General features: G+C 45.4%; 1 protein-coding gene across 1 annotated transcript in view; it reads right to left on the reverse strand.

Annotated features, from left to right (window-relative positions):
* USH2A (usherin) overlaps nucleotides 1-21203 on the reverse strand; it is a 565863-nt gene that overhangs the window by 89398 nt on the left and 455262 nt on the right. Inside the window, exons 56-57 of the mRNA XM_054021626.1 lie at nucleotides 20946-21129; nucleotides 12144-12301 (exon numbers count right to left, since the gene is read on the reverse strand). Of these exons, the coding sequence (XP_053877601.1) occupies nucleotides 12144-12301; nucleotides 20946-21129 (342 nt within the window). The remainder of the gene's footprint in view (nucleotides 1-12143; nucleotides 12302-20945; nucleotides 21130-21203) is intronic.

The raw sequence follows: 21203 nt of genomic DNA on the forward strand, positions 1-21203 counted from the left end.
TGGAGGAAAATTCCAGTTTATATCCATTGGTTCTTGTGTCCACATTGGTACTGAGCTTAAATAATTCCTCTCCCTCCCTGGTATTTATCCCTCTGATATATTTATAGAGAGCAATCATATCTCCCCTCAGCCGTCTTTTGGTTAGGCTAAACAAGCCAAGCTCTTTGAGTCCCTTTTCATAAGACAAGTTTTCAATTCCTCGGATCATCCCAGTAGCCCTTCTCTGTACCTGTTCCAGTTTGAATTCATCCTTCTTAAACGTGGGAGACCAGAACTGCACACAATATTTCAGATGAGGTCTCACCAGTGCCTTGTATAACGGTACTAACACCTCCTTATCTCTACTGGAAATACCTTGCCTGACGCATCCCAATACCGCATTAGCTTTTTTCACAGCCATATCACATTGGTGGCTCATAGTCATTCTGTGATCAACCAATACTCCGAGGTCCTTCTCCTCCTCTGTTACTTCCAAGTGATGCGTCCCCAGTTTATAACAAAAATTCTTGTTATTAATCCCTAAATGCATGACCTTGCACTTTTCACTATTAAATTTCATCCTATTACTATTATTCCAGTTTACAAGGTCATCCAGATCTTCCTGTAGGATATCTCAGTCCCTCTCTGTATTACAATACCTCCCAGCTTTGTGTCATCCGCAAACTTTATTAGCACATTCCCACTTGTCTCATGACGGGCTACTGATCCTCTTTTTCTGTCTCTGTCCAGGAAGACCCCTTCTCTCTAGGAAGACCTTGGTTGTCCTTTAGCAGACTTGGACCCCAGTCCCATCATGCCTCAGGTAAAAGGGCTTCCACCTGCCATCTTATTTATCGTCTTTTCCATGTTAGTCTCCAGGGGATTCATAAAATCATTGTTATCCATGGTAACAAACTAATTGGGTTTAGGCTGTTCCCTTTCTTCATTCTGCCACATTCTAGACCAGTGATACTCAGACTGAGGCTTGCAAGCTGCAACTGGCTCTGTAATGTGTCTCCTGTGGCTCTTTACAGCACATGATATTGAAACACAGTGTGATTTAATGATTAATCAATCTAAGTTATTAAGCATGAGGATGTTTTTACTATGTTATTAACCAATTGTAGTCGATAAAATAATAATAGTCAGACAGTCATTTTGCGGTGAGAATTATTATATATATGAATGATATATAATTATTCTCACAGCAAAAATGACTGACCAAGTATTATTATTTTATCAACTACAATTGGTTAATAACATAGTAAAGGCATCCTGATTGGTGTATATACATAAAAAAAACCACTAAAGATTTTCCCTCATAGTGTTTAAATGCGAATATAGTAAATGAAACAATGCATTTACACTACTGTGGCTCTTTTTGGATAGTGTTGCTCTCTAATTTGGCTCTAGAACCACTGAAGTCTGAGTTTCAGTATTAAAACACAGTGACTATATAAAACCAAGAGGCCAGCTAAATGTTTTAGTTTGCCAGAGAGTATTGTGTGTGTTTTTAAATTGAGCAGTCCTATGCCATTCTTACCACGTGACTACTGACTGAGTGAAGTACAAAAACAAAGTGTCTACATTCAAGATGCTAAAATGAAATAATTTTAAAATGTGGTTGATTAAAAAGGAGGAAACTACACTTTCAATAATAAGTAAATCAACTTCTGTGGGTTGCATTACTGGACTGTCTCCACCGTTACTTGTAACAGGAAGTAAATGGCAGTGTCCTGAGACTGTTAGCATTTCTGAGACACCTCATCAACCATGACTTGTCTTTCTCTGTGTAAAACTTTGGAAAAAGAGACCATTCCTTCTGCTTATCCTGGTTGGATGATCTTCAGTGACTCCATTATTCTGAAGCTGGTAAGAATGTATGTTGTCTCTACTGTTGAACAACTTTTAGGCACAGTACAAAAGATGAGCCTTTCAACACACTGGATTCACTAATTGGAAAAAGATTGATGACAAATTTGAGAGGCACCAAAATTCTTCATATCACCAAAAAGCAGTTGATATTCTTCAAAAGACCACAAAGAATGACGTTGACATGCTAAGTTATCAGTACTCTCAGAAGAAAGAAGAAAACAGGAAGATCCTAATAGAATACTAAGTAGTATACATTATCTTGCTACACGAGGACTTACACTGCAAGGCTATTAGATTGATCTAGCTGAAAATAAGCCCTTAAGTGGAGAGACTGACTTTGTTTGCAGGCAAAATGGACTTTGTTTCCAACTGCTTTGTTTGCAGGCAAAATGAGATCCTAATATTTCAAAGTGGCTGAGAAAGAGTTTAAACAAATTCACAATCCAGATATTCAAAGTGAAATAATGGAAATCAAGACTCTTAAAATCATGAGGGAAATTTCTGGAAAGCAGTATACAATTAGGGTAGCTGCAACAACAGATTTTTCTGAGAAAGAGCAAGTGTTTTTATGCCTGCAATGCGTGGATGATTATATGAATGTTCACAAAGAGTTCATCAGATTGTATAATATTGCCTGTACACTGTGGGATCTAATTAAAGATATATTATTGCTCCTAATCTGAGTGAGGATCAACACCTATCACAGACAATGTTATGATGGTGTCATTAATATGGTAGGCTTGGGGCCTCTCTATATGAACACTTAGGTCATGGCAAGCGGGGATATAAATACACCCCGCACTAGAGTGTCATGCAATAAGTATCTAGCCCACTTTGAAATGGAGTAGATCAAAACATACTAGGGAAATGTTAGCATGCAGCAGCAGTATCCACATGGACACTAAGTATGCTGCAGTGTAGATTTACACCCCAGCATGCTGTGAACTAAATGCTCATATAGACAAGTCCCTTGTATCAGGGACAGCAATCCAATTGTAACAGGAAGAACCCCTCAAGCTACATATACTCATCATGTGCTTGCTTGGAATTTGGCATGCCAAGACGCTATTAAAAATAATACAATCCCCTAAGAGATACGCTGGAAGTTGTTTATAAAATTGCAAAGTTAATTTAAAAATATCACACAAATGAGGGGCTATATTTCAGGACATCATATTCAAAGTGTTAAGTATATCACCAGGTATCTGGGTTCTCTCTCCTACCAAGTATACTCTCCAGGTGGTAGCACTGGCTTTAGTTTTTGAGAACTATCTTGTACTGTGTGGAACGTGGGAGATTGTGGAGGATGCAATGAGAGATCCTGAAATGAGAACTTGAATTTAGTGACCTAGCAGCTCAAATGGAAAAATTTAACTTCGTCTTTGGTATTGAACTAGGTTGAAAAGGCCTAAATATGGGTTGGATGTTTCAGCAACAGAAGGCTAATGTCTTATGAAAATGACACTTTATTCACTTCAGTCCATCCAATCAGATGAAACCTTTAATTTGTTCTGGGTGCAAATCCACCAGAATAAATTTAAAATTGCAGATAGTCAGAATGTCTGAGCTTCCAAGGAAGAGAAAAGTTCCCAAGAAAATGCAAATAGGGGAGGTCAACCCAGCTATCCTAATTCAGCAAAGGAATTTCCTAAGTATACCTTCTTCAAAGTAGTTGATTTTATGGTATCCAGTATTCAATGTACAAAAAGGTCAGTTCAGAAATATCCCAGTTTGCTCACTCAAACTGAACAACAGCTGTTTTCCAAAGTGGTAAAGTTGATAAAAATTATTATGGTGCTACCGGCAATCAGTGCTGTGAGTGAGTGTAGTCAGTGCTCTATTGTCCTATTAAAACATAATTTTACCATTTTGGATCAAAGTCATGGCTCAACTAGTGTATGACTTTACAAGTATAAAAGGGCAAAACTTATGATTTATAGCTTATAGATGTTTCATTTCAAGAAACCCAGGGTAAAGATCATTGTTTGGAATTGTTTTCAGATTTGTAGGTTGTTCATTATGCCCATGTTTAATGCTTTAGTGAATAGTTTTGTACCATGACTAAATTTGTCCACTCTTAATAAAGTGAGATAAATGAGCTTCTGTTCCAAACTTAGTGTTTCTTTATTTATTTATGCAATTCCAGCATTTTTAGGGTACTAAAGTTCCCCCAAATCTCCAGTTATCTGTGCCCATATATATATATATATATTTATATATATATAAAGTATCCTAGGTTTGTTTGGGAAAGAAATCCATAGAAACTACTTTATACTTTCACACACACACACACACACACACACACACACACAAACACACACACACACACAAAAACAGCACAGAAACTGATACGAGACTACAAAATATACCAGGTCTTTGGGTCACTGGAGCTTCCAACTTAGGCCACTTAAGCATTTAAATTCCACAAATGAAGGACCTGTATATGCATGTGACCTAAGTCGTGAGTGCAAACAGCAGCAGATGCAAGGCTGCATCTGTAATTATTTGTGTCTACTATTTTGCACTCACAAAAATAAATGCCCAATTAAAGCTGGGTTGAAAAATTGGCCCTTACATATATAAGGGTCTGTCTAAAGAGTAAATGCTGTGCTGCCTACCTGAGCTAGCTTGAATGCAGCTAACATGGGTTATGTAGCAGAGCTGAAGTGCGGACTTCAGAGCAGGTAGAATAAGCCTACCTGAGCTAGCTTGAATGCAGCTAGCATGGGTAACGTAGCAGAGACGACAGTGTGGACTTCAGAGCATGTGGAATAAGCCTGGCATAGACCCTGGGTACATACTTGGCTTGTGAGCCTGCTCTGAAGCCTGCACTGTGCTGTCTTCACAGTTATTGTTACCTACACTGTCTGGATGCACTCTGGGTTGGGTAGGTTAACCCGTGCACAGCTTTTGATGCATGAATGTACCATCAGGGAGGAATTCACCCCTGCACCGTGGACTCTAAGTAGCCTCTCCGATGTGTTTCTCCAACACAGAAGGCCTCTCTGACAGTTGTAGAGCCCATCTCACTAGTTCTGCACTGCTTCTGCTGAAACCCCTGATGGCAGGAAGGGGACATCAGTGATGGCAGGAAACGTCACCATGGCAGGGCAGCTTCAGGTTGCTCTACCTGCTCTATAGCTGATTTGCTCCACATGAACCCTAGCATAAGAGAGACATAAAGTCTCCCCTCTTGGTCCATGTCAAGTCCGCACTGGCAGTGGGAAGAATTAGCCTCTATCTTTCTGACTGCACCCACAAAAAACTCAAGGCCTTACACATCTCAGTGAGATAGATCATGGCTGCGGGATCATGAATGCTCACAGTTATTTGTCTCTGGAATAAATGAAGGATAGTGTCTAAAATTCTCACTCTTTATGTGTATATTTATACATGTATTATTACAAGATTTTTAAGCAGCATTGTACTATAGGATATAGCCATGATAGAGGTGAATCATTTTTAGAGTTATAAGAAATAAGTCCTTTTTCACTAGCTATTCCATTCTATATTCACAAAGCATCATGTATGTCTGTATCACTGTATAAATTATATTTACATATACATCTCATATTGGGAAATGTACAAGCCACATGATAAGTTTATGCTCTCTAACTGAGTATAACCTCTGAAGATACAGTATATTTGCTTGTGATCACAGATTCAAAATTCACTTTACAGGAATAGTCTACAACATGCTCCTAAAATTTACTTTGTTGGTGAATGGTCATGCCAGTAAACTCATTTGGAAGATTATCTTAGAAAGTGAACACAAAAGTGCAAATATGTCAAAACAAGTACATTGAAAAATGCAAAGGAATATTAAATGGAAATTCTTCCCAGTATTCACCGAGTGCTAACACAAAGAGATCACTTTACCCTTTGAAAAAGAGAAAAAATGAATAGTTAGAATGCATGGAAATGTGAAATGAAAAACTTTGTATGTTCAGACATACCCTAAAAGATCCGCAGCAAGTTTGAAACTATCTACCGCAGGTGCTCTGATGACTGAACGAAATGAAATGGGCATATTTGTTATAATCAGCTGGGAAACCACATGACTTGGTTAGTTCCAGAGTTCATAAATTTATGTCAGAATAAAAGGAACAGTAAAAGCATAAGTGAACCAATTTACCCTAAGTGCAAATGGCAGTTTTGTTATTTGGTGTCAAAGTTACCATGAGCACAATGACAACCTGCCATAACATATTTTCATGTTCACTAAAGAACAAAGATTTAGTTGGTTAATATTCTCAGCAATACTCCTTTTCATAATTTACAACAACTAGATGCTGATAGGTTATTTAACATTTATGAAGTTAAGATGTAATCAGAAAAACCCTGATTATCTTTACAAATAAAAAAGTTAAATTATTCCACTTTTTTCCTCGCAACTTCATTTCACAGCAGGTGCACACTTTGCAATGGGACAAGTCAATCAAACTAAATCTTGTTTTTTGCTGTTGTATTTGGATAATGTATAATGGACAATTCTGTGAAAAAAACCCAGCAAATTAGGTTTGACAGCCCTGTTTACTTCAAAACTAGGGTAGCTCATAAGGTAGAATTTGCAGCAAAATATGTTTAAAAGAGAAAAAGAAAATCACAATCTTGTTTTAAAGACTGGTGATCAAAGGTCCATTTGAAGTCAATTGCTGAAAACTACTTAATGTAAGGTGAAATGCAACCACCATTAAACCAAATAACTGAAGTTTTATAGTTGTATTCCAACAAGTCTTCAAAAATAAGCGTCATGTCTTTTATTAAAATCTAAGTAAGAGGTTAATATGCCAACTAATTGTTATTATGAACAACAAACTGGTACCACACATTACAGCCAGAACTAGTATACTTGGATAACTAATGTTCAATATTTTAAATCCATATGTAAGCACCTACATTAAGTGCCCTGAGAAAGGTGCTCTGTAACCACTGCTCCTATTGAAGGCAATGACAATTCTGAGCGCCCAGCACATTTGAACATCAATCCGCTTATTTAGGTGCCTAAATATGGATTTACGCATCTAACTTTAAGTGCCCAAGTTTGAACATTTTGGCCTATACCACCACAGTAACACACACGCTTTGTGCATATCACAAATACTAAATTATTCTACAAAATGAACTGATCTGGAGAATTAATTCCTTTGAATTACAATCTTCAGAGCTATCTATTGTATCATACTTATTATTACCGAGAACTAAGACAATATCAGGCTTAGGGGGGCAAAAAGAAACCAGGCTACCAGAACACCTAAGTCTGGTACAAAAATACCAGGTGGGGCCCCAGGAAGAATGTAGGTAGAAATCCGAACACTCTACACAACGTGCAATCTGTACATGCTATTCAAAACCTGGAAGCACAGACTGATGGAGTGAAATAGAACTCTATTATATGAGAAAAGGGGATATTTAAATCCAGAAGATCATTAACATATGAAATAGGCAATCTGGCAACAGAGGACATGATCCTGTGGGTTTTGGTAGACATCAGCTTTCGCTGAAGTTCATAGCAATTGAAGACACTTGGCAGGGTTAGGTCACAGTGAGAGCTATTGGTGGTGTTAATGAGTTTAAATGTAGGATGGATACTTGTCTACCTATCAATAACATTTATGGATATGCCTGGGGAAAATTATGTTTTTTTTCCCCATTCAGGCTTTCTGTTTCTGTCTATGATATTGACAGTTGTTCCATAGTAACTAACATATCCTTCTGTGGCATATCAGTGAAATGTACCGTACCTTTGAGGTCTGTGCACTGATGCAATGTAACACAAAAATAATGGGATACCTATTTCAGAAAATAAAGCCCTATTTTCCTTAGCGAGTGAGGTGTGTCAAACATTTTTTCTGAATCCATCATTTTAACTACTGCTCAGCCACCTTGCCATTTAGCTAGGTCAGGAGTTTTAAAACGCTATATCTCTCTAAAGTTATGGAATTTGGATACATCACTGATGTTGAAACATCATAACTAAAACCCCAAAAAGGAGAATTTGTCTGATAGGATGTCCATAATTAATCCCTAGGGTGAATATTTGATTCAAATTTATTACAGCAGATAAGCAGATCCAATGCCAAAGTGGCCTGCTATACATAGACAGGAAGATACCAAGGCCAACTACCCTTTCATCAAAACTTAATTAATAAAAAGCAGTTTTATTCCTGGAAACAATATCAATTAAAATGACTGTTTCAGTTGGAGAGTCACTGCCAACCCTTATTATAAAGGCTCAATTCTGGATGTAAAAGGGGAAAACAACAGTATTTTGATAGGTGTGTTGCAAAACCTAGGATTCATACATGGAAAACGTAAATCTAACAGAAAAAGACTATCCTGCACCATGAAGTGAATAAGGGTCACAAGTAGTGTTAGACTAACCTTGCAGGTCTCAGCTTCCCTGGGCTACATGATCTGGACCTATAGGGTTTACTCACAGAGGATCATGCCATCTCAAAAGATCAGTTTTTGAGCCTCTACAGGGACCCTCTACCTCCTCTCATTTTTAACCCTGTATCTCCCCTTCTTCTTCAAGAAAACATTTGTAGCATGGACAGCCTATAGTGACCCATAATCCGAATTCACGCTTATGAAGGAACATCCATTAATCTCTTAGGGGTACTATATGAATCTATGCCCCTGTGCGCAGTGTGTGTTTTGGCAGCAGAGCGTTTCCCTGCTATTGCTATTGCCTTACTGATGTGGGAAGAACAGGTGCATCCTGTGCACCTGAAGACCCTTTCACTGAAGAAACAGTGGCCCCCACCTCACTGCCCATCTCAAAGACCATGTTGTGGGAGAAGCCACTGAGATTCCCTTAAAGGCCTGAAGACTGGGACTCAGCAGGGAGTAGGAAGTGAGAGAGATCCAGTCACTCAGCCCCTATCAAGACAACATAAGTAAGTTATATGTCTGGAGTGCATCCCAGGACTCGAAGAGGGGTATGTGGGACTGACAGAGAACATGGACTCGTACAGGGGGACCTCTACAATTGTGTGCATAGATTAAACCCAGGTGCAGCAAATATTCATGAAAACCCAATCCCACACTGTGTATGGTTTCAGGAACCCATTTGCCCTTTTACAAAGTCCTAATCTCAAGATAATGAAGTGTATTATGTTGACCATTGACTTACTAAAGCCTTATTCTCAGACTTTTAACCTACTGCCAATTACATGAATTCAAATAGACAAATGAAAAGATCCAGACTATGTTGAGAAACATTTTCAACAAACACCCCATTCCCACAAGTCTTTGTTCACCATTTCAATATTTTGTTGCGATTTAAAACTTATTTCTAATGTTACTGAATATTCAGGACCTTAAATGATACCGACTATCAAAACTATAGCAGAGTATGAGGCACTTTCCAATAAATTCAGCTGTAGATTATACACCAGTCAAATTCACCTCCCTTCTTGCTGGGTTCTAAATCCTTCCTGGCAGTCAGGGGAAAAGTTTAATTTAAGATTTTAATCTTTTTCATATATTATAGCATTTCTATAATGGATTTTGTGCTTCCGCAAATTAAAAGATTGACAGCTCAGGGTATTATAGACCTAGTAGCCGCTGGTTAAATGGGCAGAGTTAGTCACCACAATACTTATTAAGCCATACTTGAATGCAAAATGTTTTTTCTAGGTGAAGTTACTGTCAATGCCCTCTGACTTTCTCGTAGCCAGTGGCTATTCTGCAAGGTGAAAATGTCTTAAATAATTAAGAAGAAGGGACATAAAAAAAAGAGTTCACTGAAAAACCTCACACCGTTTTTCCTGCTGTAAACAAACATTTCAAAAGTTTTTCAAAGACCGATATAAAAGAAAATTGTCACCTGAAAAAATAACTACTATCTAGACATTTGAAAACACATTAATTTGATTCATTAAAACGTCAGCGTAGTAGGGAGAGATGGCCTGGTGCAAGATTTAAGGCCTGAGCCAGGGACTGTGAACCCAAGTCAGGCCATGTATTAAAGCAGATGCTTATAAGTTCACTGTTTAGTACATGAAATTGTCAAAGTTGTTGCTATTGTACTAGGAACCAGATATTTACATAAATGGATTTCAGCTAGTACAGACACTTTCCAATTTAGTTTAAGATATTAGGAACAAGGGAAGGCAACAAACAAATGTTATGAAATACATAAGGTTGTGTGTAAGTTGTGTATCCTAATTGCTAGTTTTAGCTATAGATGTTGGGGCACTTTGCTGTAATTTTTTGTGTGGCCCAGGGGACAGCAGATATTTTCACTGCTGACTGAGCCTCTTCTCGCTCCTAGCCACTCATGTGTCAATGTACCTGTAACCACGGAGCCAGGGCACTCATGCTGGGCCTAGGGGGCAATAAACCTGGCCAAGTGCCTTTGTTACCAAGCTGTGCCTGTGGTCTTTTTTTATAAGTAACATCAGGGTTTGCTGAATGAGCAGGCTGCCTTATATGCTGTTAACAGTAATAACATTGAAACTTCAAAAACAGAAGCCTGAACAGCATTACCAAGACAAGGACATTCCAGCCTTCAGCACTTAACAACATTGGGTAGTACTATCAAGGTCTGCTGAACCAGCTATCTGCACAGAGCTGGACAGCACACTGAAAAAAACCATACACATACAAGCTGACACACTGATGACCCTGACCGCTGATCCGGTAAGTGACAAGCTGTCCACTGTAGGGGTTGCGACCTAACATGACAAAAAACTACAAGCTCAGTTACAGCTACTGTGCTGTTAACAAATTTAAATATCTGATGGATATATGATTATCAATAGCTTCTATGGATATGTACAAGTAAAAGTAGAAGTTCCTGCTGGAGATTAACTATACTAGATGGAAATATGGATCTCTCTCTCTCTCTCTCTCTTTCTGTTTCTATCCATGTTGTTAACATTTATTCCACAATAATTGTATCATATCATTTTTATCATGCCAGGGAAATGTAGCATGCCAGTGAAGCCGTGATCTGTACTGACTCAATATAACACTTATTCTTGATGGGGTGACAAACATTTAGCTAAATCCTAACTGCTACTCACCTACTCTTGAGCGGATTTGTTCAGATTTTGTTTATCTAATAAGTAGGCTAAACTATCAGTGGACCAAAACCTGGCCCATGGTTATGTGAGATTAAGGGGGCTGTTAACACCTAACTCCTGCTTTACACATCTGCATACCAGGCCAAGAAATCCTTCTGCTGATCCCAACCATCTCCAGGAGGCCTGGAACCTTATGCCTTCTCTACAGAAATAGTGGACAGAGCCACTTGGGATGAGGACCTCATATAAATCAGTATCATTTCATGGATTCTGGTCCTCTTGTCTCCATGACACAGAGTGGGAGTAAAGTAGGAGGTGATGTTAATTTCCGATGATGAAACATTAAAATGCAAATATTGCAACTAAAGATGGGCATGAACCAAAACATTGAATCTGAAGTCCCCTGGACTATGAAGTGTTTGAAATATAGTTTTCAATATTGCAAATCAGGGTCATCTCAGATTCCAGTGCAGTCTCAGGATACCACAACATGGTTAGTTCATGGCTCACTCTTACTCCATTTGCCTTGGTTGGTAACAACTGAGTACAGCTGCTCTATATCCCATTACCAGTCCCCAAAACCACCCAGATTTCTCTAATTCAGGATATGGCTGACTTCACCATATCAACTTCTTGATGATGATGATGATGATGATAGTAAGCCAAACCTATGACTAGTTGCTAACATTTAGAAATCAGGACCATCAAGACCAAGTTGGGAAAGAGACAACTGAAAAGCCATTTCATGTATAGCTCATGAATCTTAAAATTAAAATACAGGAAAGGAGTGTCTTTGTCACAGGAACTCAGTGCTGTTCATCCTGCAGGCTAAGTGGCATTTTAAGGCTCCAGGAATATAGGAACTTATACCATCAACAAGCATCTTCCCTGTCAATAATCCAGTTTCAGCAAAGATAAAAGAAGGAAATTTACATTCAGTTTTCCTGACATGCAGCTATTTGAATTGTTTCTTTCAATAATACTTAGTACTTACATAGTAGTTTACATGTTCAAACCAATGTAAAGACAATCAATCCTCACAACAAAGCAGTCAGGTACATGAGACAATATTATTATTATATTAAATCTCTATAAGAATCATCAGCATGGGATACCAGCTACTCAATTCACAGATGTACTTTTTGACACCAGACATGAACGAGAAACCAGAATGAACAGCAAATTTGCTCAATGTATTATTTTCCCTATGCCCATTAATTTGCCACAAGGAACTATACAGAAGTATGTTTTTACCTGGAGTGTCCCAAGCCACAAATATGGAATATGCATCCATTACTGTGACATTATATGGAACATGGATTTCTTCTGGTGTTTCTACTGGTGTTTGTATAACGTATTTGTCACTAGTACTGCTGCCACCCCCAGTGCTGGATTCCAGCTGGTAAACATATCTGCACAAACACAAAAACAGCAGCAACAGAAACGGTGGTTAAATGCTGTAGGGATGTTTGTATTGGAATTATTTCCCTTTTGCACCAGTTTAGGAAGCACAGACCACAAAGCATGTTATATATATTGCATTAAAATACAGATTTTCACTTTCTCCTTTATCAGATAAGAAAAGTCACACATCTCTTGCTAATCAAACTAATACACCTCTACCCCGATATAACGCTGTCCTCGGGAGCAGGGATGAAAGTAAAAAACGGTTACTCACCTTTGTAACTGTTGTTCTTCGAGATGTGTTGCTCATATCCATTCCAATTAGGTGTGCGCGCGCCGCATGCACGATCGCCGGAGAAATTTTCTACCCTAGCAACACCCGGTGGGTCGGCTGTGGAGCCCCCTGGAGTGGCGCCTTCATGGCGCTGGATATATACCCCAGCCGACCCAGCACCCCCTCAGTTCCTTCTTGCCGGTTACTCCGACAGTGGGGAAGGGGGGAGGATTTGGAATGGATATTAGCAACACATCTCGAAGAACAACAGTTACAAAGGTGAGTAACCATTTTTTCTTCTTCGAGTGCTTGCTCATATCGATTTCAATTAGGTGACTACCAAGCCTTACCTAGGCGGTGGGGTCGGAGTGAGACATCGCTGTGTGCAAAACCGCTGAACCGAATGCAGCATCGTCTCTGGACTGCTGTACCAGCGCATAGTGAGCAGCGAAGGTGTGGACCGATGACCAAACTGCAGCTCTACAAATGTCCTGGATCGGGACTTGAGCCAGGAAGGCAGTCGAGGAGGCTTGGGCCCTTGTGGAGTGGGTGGTGAGGCGTGGCGCTGGGACACCAGCCAGGTCATAGCAAGCACGAATGCAGGACGTGATCCAAGAGGAGAGACGTTGGGAGGAGACCGGTAGGCCTTTCAGCCGGTCGGCTACTGCAACGAAGAGTTGCGTCGTCTTTCGAAATGGTTTCGTACGCTCAATATAGAAAGCAAGGGCCCTGCGCACGTCCAAGGAGTGCATACGCTGGTCTTGGCGCGTGGCGTGTGGCTTAGGATGGAAGACCGGGAGGAATATATCCTGGTTCACATGAAAAGCTGATACAACCTTGGGAAGGAAGGCAGGGTGGGAGTGAAGCTGCACCTTGTCTTTATGGAAGACTGTGTACGGAGGCTCAGATGTGAGGGCCTTGAGTTCAGAAACACGCCTTGCTGAAGTGATGGCTACAAGGAAGACTGTCTTTCAAGACAGGTAAAGGAGCGAGCAGGTAGCCAATGGCTCGAATGGGGGTCCTGTGAGCTTGGAGAGAACCAGGTTAAGATCCCACGCCGGAACGGGTTGGTGTTGCTGTGGGTAAAGGCGGTCTAAGCCCTTGAGGAATCTGACAACCATCGGGTTAGAGAAGACCGAGGAAGCATGTTCTCCTGGGTGGAACGCCGATATAGCGGCCAGGTGAACCCTGACTGAAGATATCGCCAGGCCCTGCTGTCTCCAGGACAGGAGATACTCGAGTATAAGAGGAATAGATGCCTGCAAGGGGGGCGTGGCCGGTTGGTCGCACCAACAGGAGAACCATTTCCACTTGGCTAAGTAAGTGGTCCGTGTAGAGGGCTTTCGACTTCCCAATAGAATCTGTTGCACGGGATGTGAGCATTGTAGCTCTGTCCGATTCAGCCATGGAGCATCCACGCTGTAAGGTGGAGCGATTGCAGGTTGGGGTGACACAATCGGCCGTGGTCCTGGGAGATCAAGTCTGGGCACAAGGGAAGCGCGATCGGAGTTTGAACTGAGAGCTCCAGAAGCATGGTGTACCAGTGCTGTCTTGGCCAAGCTGGAGCGACTAGAATCACACGTGCCTGGTCTCTGCGTTGTTTGAGCTGTACCCTGTGGACCAGTGGGAATGGAGGGAAAGCGTAAAACAGCTGGACTTTCCACGATAGAAGGAAAGCATCCGACAGGGAGCCCGGAGATCGCCCTTGTAGGGAGCAGAACACGTGGCACTTCCTGTTGGCTCGTGATGCGAACAGGTCTACCTGGGGAAATCTCCACCTCTGGAAGATGGAATAGATGATATCCGGGTGAATCGACCACTCGTGCATCTGGAAGGATTTGCTGAGACGGTCCGCCAGAGTGTTCTGGACTCCAGGGAGGAACGATGCCATGAGATGTATTGAGTGGGCAATGCAGAACTCCCACAGGCAAATGGCCTTTTGGCATAGGGGAGACGACTGGGCTCCTCCTTGCTTGTTGATGTAGAACATGGCCATGGTGTTGTCTGTGAGGACTAACATGCAGCGGCCATGCAGGAGACCGAGAAATGCCTGATAGGCTAGGCGCACCGCCATCAGCTCTCGAACATTGATGTGCAGAGCTAGTTGGGATGCGGTCCACAGGCCTTGGGTATGGTGCTCCCCGAGGTGAGCACCCCAACCTAGAGATGAGGCGTCCATGACCAGGTGCAGGGAGGGTTGTGGGGTGTGAAACGGCACTCCTGCACAAACCGCCTTGTGATCCAGCCACCAGGTGAGAGAGGTCAAGACCGAGTTCGGAATCGTGACCACCATGTTCAGGCTGTCCCGAGAAGGGCGGTACACCGAGGACACCCAGGCCTGAAGTTGATGAAGCCGAAGTCTGGCATGCCTGGTTACATAAGTACAAGAGGCCATGTGACCCAACAGACTGAGGCACGTCCTTACAGTGGTAATCGGGAAGGCCTGGAGTCCGTGGATGATGTTCGCGATGGTGCGAAACCGAGTACCTGGCAGAAGAGCTCGGGCGAGTGTGGAGTCTAAGACTGCCCTGATAAACTCTCTGGGTCGGCTCCAGAGTGGACTTCTCTTTGTTGAGTAGAATGCCTAGGTCGTGGAATGTTTGTAGTATTATCTGGACGTGTGCCTGAACTTGCTCTCTGGTGCGGCCGCGGACCAGCCAGTCGTCTAGATACGGGAACCCCTGTATCCTTTGTCGCCGAAGGTATGCTGCCACGACGGCCATACATTTGGTGAACACTCTCGGAGCCGCGGACAGTCCGAAGGGAAGGACGGCAAATTAGTAGTGTACCTTGTTTACTACAAAACGAAGGAAGCACCTATGAGGGGGGTAGATCGCTATATGAAAATATGCGTCCTTCATGTTGAGGGCAGCATACCAGTCCCCAGGAACCAGGGAAGGGATGATGGTCCCCAAGAAGACCATGCGGAACTTCAACTTTACTATGAATTTGTTGAGTCCGCGTAAGTCTAAAATGGGTCGCAGACCCCCTTTTGCTTTGGGGATCAGGAAGTAGCGGGAGTAAAACCCCTTGCCCCTTAACTTTGGGGGAACCTCCTCTATGGCCCCCATAGAGAGGAGCTCAAAAACCTCCTGTATAAGGAGATGCTCGTGAGAAGGGTCCCTGAAGAGGGACGGGGAGAAGGGGTGGGAGGGGGGAAACGAAGAAACCTGGAGGGCGTATCCCCTCTCCACCGTGCGAAGGACCCAACAGTCCAAAGTTATAAGGGACCAAGCACAGTGGAAATGGGAGAGGCGATCCCGAAATAAATGAGATGGATCCTGGGTAGTGGCTGGTGCGCCGTCCTCGGGCGCAGCTTCAAAAGTTTTGCCTAGGTCCTGAAGGTGGCCTAGGGGGGCCCTGGTTCTGACTGGGTTGGGGTCCGGTCGGCCTCCGTCTACCACCTCGTCCCCGCCTTCTGGGGAAGTCCTGTCTCGGATGAGGAGGAGGAGGGTAGAAACTTTGTGGCTGTGGCCTAAAGGGCCTGCGTTGAGGTCCTGGGACATGCATCCCCAGGGAGCGCATGATGGTTCTCTTTGAGGCTCTGTAACCTAGAGTCCGTCTTGTCCGAGAACAAGCCTTGGCCCTCGAACGGCAGATCCTGCAGGGTCTGCTGCAGTTCTGGCTGTAACCCCGAAACCTGGAGCCAGGAGACACGTCGCATGGCTATCCCAGATGCTAGAGTCCTGGCGGCCGAGTCCGCAATGTCGAGGGAGGCCTGTAAGGAGGTTCTAGCCACCTTTTTGCCCTCCTCCACCAGAGCCCCGAACTCCTCCCTTGAGTCCTGGGGAACCAACTCTTTGAATTTACCCAGGGAAACCCATGAGTTATAATTGTACCGATTTAAGAGCGCCTGTTGGTTTGCGGCCCTGAGCTGCAGACCCCCCGCCGAATAAACCTTGCGTCCAAACAAATCAAAGCGCTTAGCGTCCTTTGATTTGGGCGCTGCCGCCTGCTGGCCATGGCGCTCTCTGGCGTTCACTGATGAGACTACCAGTGAACATGGGTGGGGGATGCGTGTAGAGGTACTCATAGTCTTTAGAGGGCACAAAGTACTTCCTCTCTACCCCTCTGGCAGTTGGAGGGATGGAGGCCGGGGTTTGCCATAGGGCCGTAGCGTTAGCCTGAATTGTTCGGATAATGGGCAACGCCACCCAGGTTGGGGCATCAGATGAAAGGATGCTCACCACCGGGTCCTCCACCTCCGCTATCTCCTCGGCCTGTAGGTCCATATTTCTTGCCACCCTTTGTAACAAGTCTTGGTGGGCACGAAGATCTACAGGAGGTGGGCCTGAGGGTGTTGTACCCGCCACTGCCTCATCTGGGGAAGATGAGGAGGATGCCTTAGGGGGTAAGGGATCTGTGTGAGGGTCTGGCTCCAAGGGACTTGGAGGTGCAGGATCCCCTGCGCCAGGGTCTGGTTCCTGCATGGGCGTCAGGGCCGGAGCCTCCATACCCCCTGGGGGAGGACGGGAGATGGTGGCCTCAGGAACCCTGGGCTCAGAGTGAGCCGAGCAAGAGGCCGCTAGTGGAGCCCCTTGAGCCTGGTGATACGCCCAAGGGGTCCAGAAAGACCAATGTGTAGGGTCTTGTCGAAGGTTGTCTGCCCCCTCCTGCCAATGACCCAAGTCATCTGCGGCTTGACCCTGAGCAGGGTACGTTGAACGGGGAGCCCCTTCAGAAGAGCGAGATGCCGATCTCGAAGGCCAGGGCGGTGCCGAGCGTGGGTCCAGGGAAACGTCCTAGTACGGTGCCGAGAGGTGCCGATCAATTGGTGAGCGGTCTCTGAGTGGTGCTGGTGAACAGTACCGGGATCAAGAACGGTGCCGATATGCATGTCGATACCGGGATCCGGATCTGGACGACGAAGACAGTCTGTAACCTCAGTGCCGGGAGCGGCCTCGGGAATGGGAGTGGTGCTCATACCGGTGCCGAGAGCTGCGCCTTGACTCTGACCGGTACCGATGCTCGGGTCGGTGCCAAGAAGACCGGTGCCGGGAGGTAGATCTGTGCCGCGAGTACAACCAGCGCCGAGATGGAGATCGGTGCCGGGACTGCGAGCGGCGTCGAGACCTGCTCCGAGACCAGGAGCGGTGCCGCGAGTCCACGCCCGGAGATGGTGGCCGTATCAGGGTAGGTTTGCCCCTGGACTGTACCGTACGAAGGGCATGCGGTGCCGCGGGTTGAGAAGGTGCTGGCTCCGTGAGGGCGATGAGGTCTCTCACCGTGGCAAACGTCTCCGGTGTAGAAGGGAGACAGGGCTCCACCACCTGATGAGGCGGTGAGCCAGTCCGCACCGGACTCAACGGCTCTACCACCGGCGCCGGAGTCAATGGTGCTGATGATACTTGCACCCTCTGGCGTTCGGAAGCCGGGCGCGGCTCTACCACCGGTGCGGGGGGAGCCGTGCCTGTTGGATGGCAGCGTCCTGAGTTTTACGGGGCCTTTTATGTCCCGGAGACAGGGACCGGCGCCGAGGGAGGACGGTGCCATGGCGCCTTTTCCGTGTCTGCCCGCAGTGCAGTACCGGACGGAGCCGCTGGGGCACTATGCACTGAGGCGCTCGGTGCCGGAACCTGGCGCGCTGAAGGAGGATCCGGGCTAAGTGCCGCTTCCATGAGGAGCTGCTTAAGCCTGAAGTCCTACTCCTTTTTCGTTCTTGGCCTGAAAGCCTTGCAAATCTTGCACTTGTCCATTTGGTGAGACTCCCCTAAGCACTTCAGACAAGAGTCATGGGGGTCTCCCGTTGGCATAGGCCTAGCACATGTCGTGCACAGCTTAAAGCCGGGAGCCTTGGGCATGAGCCTGGCTGTGTGCCAGGAGGGAAAAGGGGTGAATAAAGGCCCCCTTAACCCCCGCTAACTACGAAAAACTATTTATAACTATTAACAACAACTACTAATCTAAAAAACACAATTAACAACTATCTACAAGAAGCAACGGGTAAAGCTAAGGAGAGTGGAGAACAGCTATGCCGCGCTCCACAGTTCCAACAACTGTCATGGGCGGTAAGAAGGAACTGAGGGGGCGCTGGGTCGGCTGGGGTATATATCCAGCGCCATGAAGGCGCCACTCCAGGGGGCTCCACAGCCGACTCACCAGGTGTTGCTAGGATAGAAAATTTCTCTGACGATCGTGCACGCGGTGCGCGCACACTTAATGGGAATCGATATGAGCAAGCACTCGAAGAAGAACTTACAGTACTTACAGTAATTGGTACTGCCGGAGTCCTGAGGGGGCATGGCCTCATCTAGAAGAGGCATTGCCTCAACCAGAAGAGGCAGGGCCTCAAGATTTAAAGGCCCTGGGGCACCGGCTGTGGCTGGGAGCCCCAGGGCCTTTAAATCAACCCGGGGCTCACAGCTGAAGAGGTGGCTGGGAGCCCCTGGGGCTCAGGGGCAAATTAAAGGGCCTGGGGCTCCGGCCGCCACGGAGCTCCGGGCCTTTTAAATCCCCACCGCAGCTCTGGCTGCCGGAGCGGCGGGCGGGATATAAAGGGCCCGGAGCTCCTGCGGCTGCGGGGAACCCCGAACCTTGCCGGGCTGGGGCCGGGATTTAAAGGGCCCAGAGCTCCTGCCGCTGTGGGGAGCTCTGAGCCCTTTAAATCCCGGCCCCAGCTCAGCTGCCGGAGCTGCGGGTGGGATTCAAAGGGCTCTGGGCTCACCGCAGCCGTGGGAGCTCTACGCCCTTTAAATCCCGGCCCCAGCCCAGCTGCTGGAGCTGCAGGCGGGATTTAGAGGGCTCTGGGCTCCCAGCGGGGAGCCCAGAACCCTTTAAATCCCCGCCGCAGAAGCTGGTGCGGTCCCACATGGTGTACTGGTTCTTGCCGGTACACCGTACCGGACCGTACTGGCTTACTTTCACCTCTGCTCGGGAGCCAAAAAATCTTACCGCGTTATAGGTGAAACTGCGTTATATCGAACTTGCTTTGATCTGCCGGAGTGCGCAGTCCTGTCCCCCAGAGCACTGCTTTACCGCGTTATATCTGTATTCGTGTTATATCGAGTCACGTTATATCGGGGTAGAGGTGTACTTTTTATATTACATTTCATAGCATCTTAAGAAATACTTAGACCATGTGACGCATTAAAAACAATTTTAGAATGGCCTCTTAAAAATATTAGGAGATGCTATTATTAGGGATTTTCACCTTCAAACTGGTATGTTCAACATGCATTATCCACCACCCAGTGCATAGTCTGCTATGTAAAGAATTTCAACATCTCTGAGCCAACACAATAGAAGAAAAGTGGAACTATGAGCCAGAACAATTAAAGCTCAGAGAAAGATACTGAGGTAGGGAATGCCTACAATGGCATGTGGCCTATTGGTTCAGGGTCTGTTTGACATATTTGGGGTTGGGAAGGAATTCCCCCCTCCCTTCTCCCGCTGTGTCAGATTGGCAGAGACCCTGGGGGGTCCTTCCTCTGCAGCATGGGGTATGGATCACTTGCAGGTTTAAACTGGTGTAAATAGTGAATTCTCTGTAACTTGAAGTCTTTAAACCATGATTTGAGGACTTCAGTAATTCAGCCAGAGGTTAGGGGTCTGTTACAGAAGTGGGTGGGTGAGGTTCTGTGGCCTGCAATGGGCAGGAGGTCAGACTAGATCAGTGGTTTTCAAACTTTTTTTCTGGGGACCCAGGTGAAGAAAATTGTTGATGCTCATGACCCAACAGAGCTGAGGATGAGGGGTTTGGGGTGTAGGAGGGGCTCAGGGCTGGGGCAGAAGGTTGGGGGGTAAAGGCTGTGGGGTGGGGCCAGGAATGAGGGGTTCAGGGTGTGGAGGGGGGCTCTGAGCTGGGGCAGGGAGTTGGGATGCAGGAGGGGGTCAGGGCTCTGGACTGGGGGTGGGGATGAGGGGTTTGGGGTGCAGGAAGGGGTTCCGGGTTTGGGGGGGCTAAGGGCTGGGTCAGTAGGTTGGGGCATGGGAGGGAGTCAGGGCTTGGGGCTGGGGATGAGGGGTTTGGGGGGCTCAGGGCTGGGGCATGGGGGTGGAGTGCAGAGGGAACAGGGCTCTGGGCTGGAGCTAGGGATGAGGGGTTTGGGGTGCGGGAGGGGCTCCGAACTGGGTCAGGGCATTGGGGTGCAGGAGAGAGTCAGGGGGGTTGGGTGCAGGAGGGGCTCCAGGTTTGGGGGGGCTCACGGCTGGGGGGTAGGAGGCTTAGGCCCTCAGGGCCAGATTTTCAAAGGTATTTAGGCACCTAAAGATGTAGATAGGTGCTTAGCAGGATTTTCAAAAGCACTTCAGCAGGTTATGCACTTTGAAAATTGGATTCAGGTTAATCTTAGACACCTTTGAAAATTTTACTCTTCTCCTGCAAAATCTAATTCTTAAGCACTCTATGAAGCTTACCAAAGTTCTTTATTAGGCCTTACCTACTGTTGGGCTGCAGGCCATCATCAGTGAAATTCAGATTTCCGCTGCCACCCTGGAAAATCTCTTCTCCATTACGAAGCAATCGATATTGAGAAACGAGTCCATTGGGTTTTTCTGGTTCACCCCAATAGAATTCCACTCGTGTCGAGCTGACTGTGATATGACGAGGCTTCGACCATACTCCTGTTAACATCAGCATACCATTGTTTCAGCCATATCATAAAATTAAATATAAAAGGTCCTGATTCTCTATTTCC

This window comes from Malaclemys terrapin, chromosome 3 (genome assembly GCF_027887155.1).
Source record: "Malaclemys terrapin pileata isolate rMalTer1 chromosome 3, rMalTer1.hap1, whole genome shotgun sequence".
Lineage (NCBI taxonomy): Eukaryota > Metazoa > Chordata > Testudines > Emydidae > Malaclemys > Malaclemys terrapin.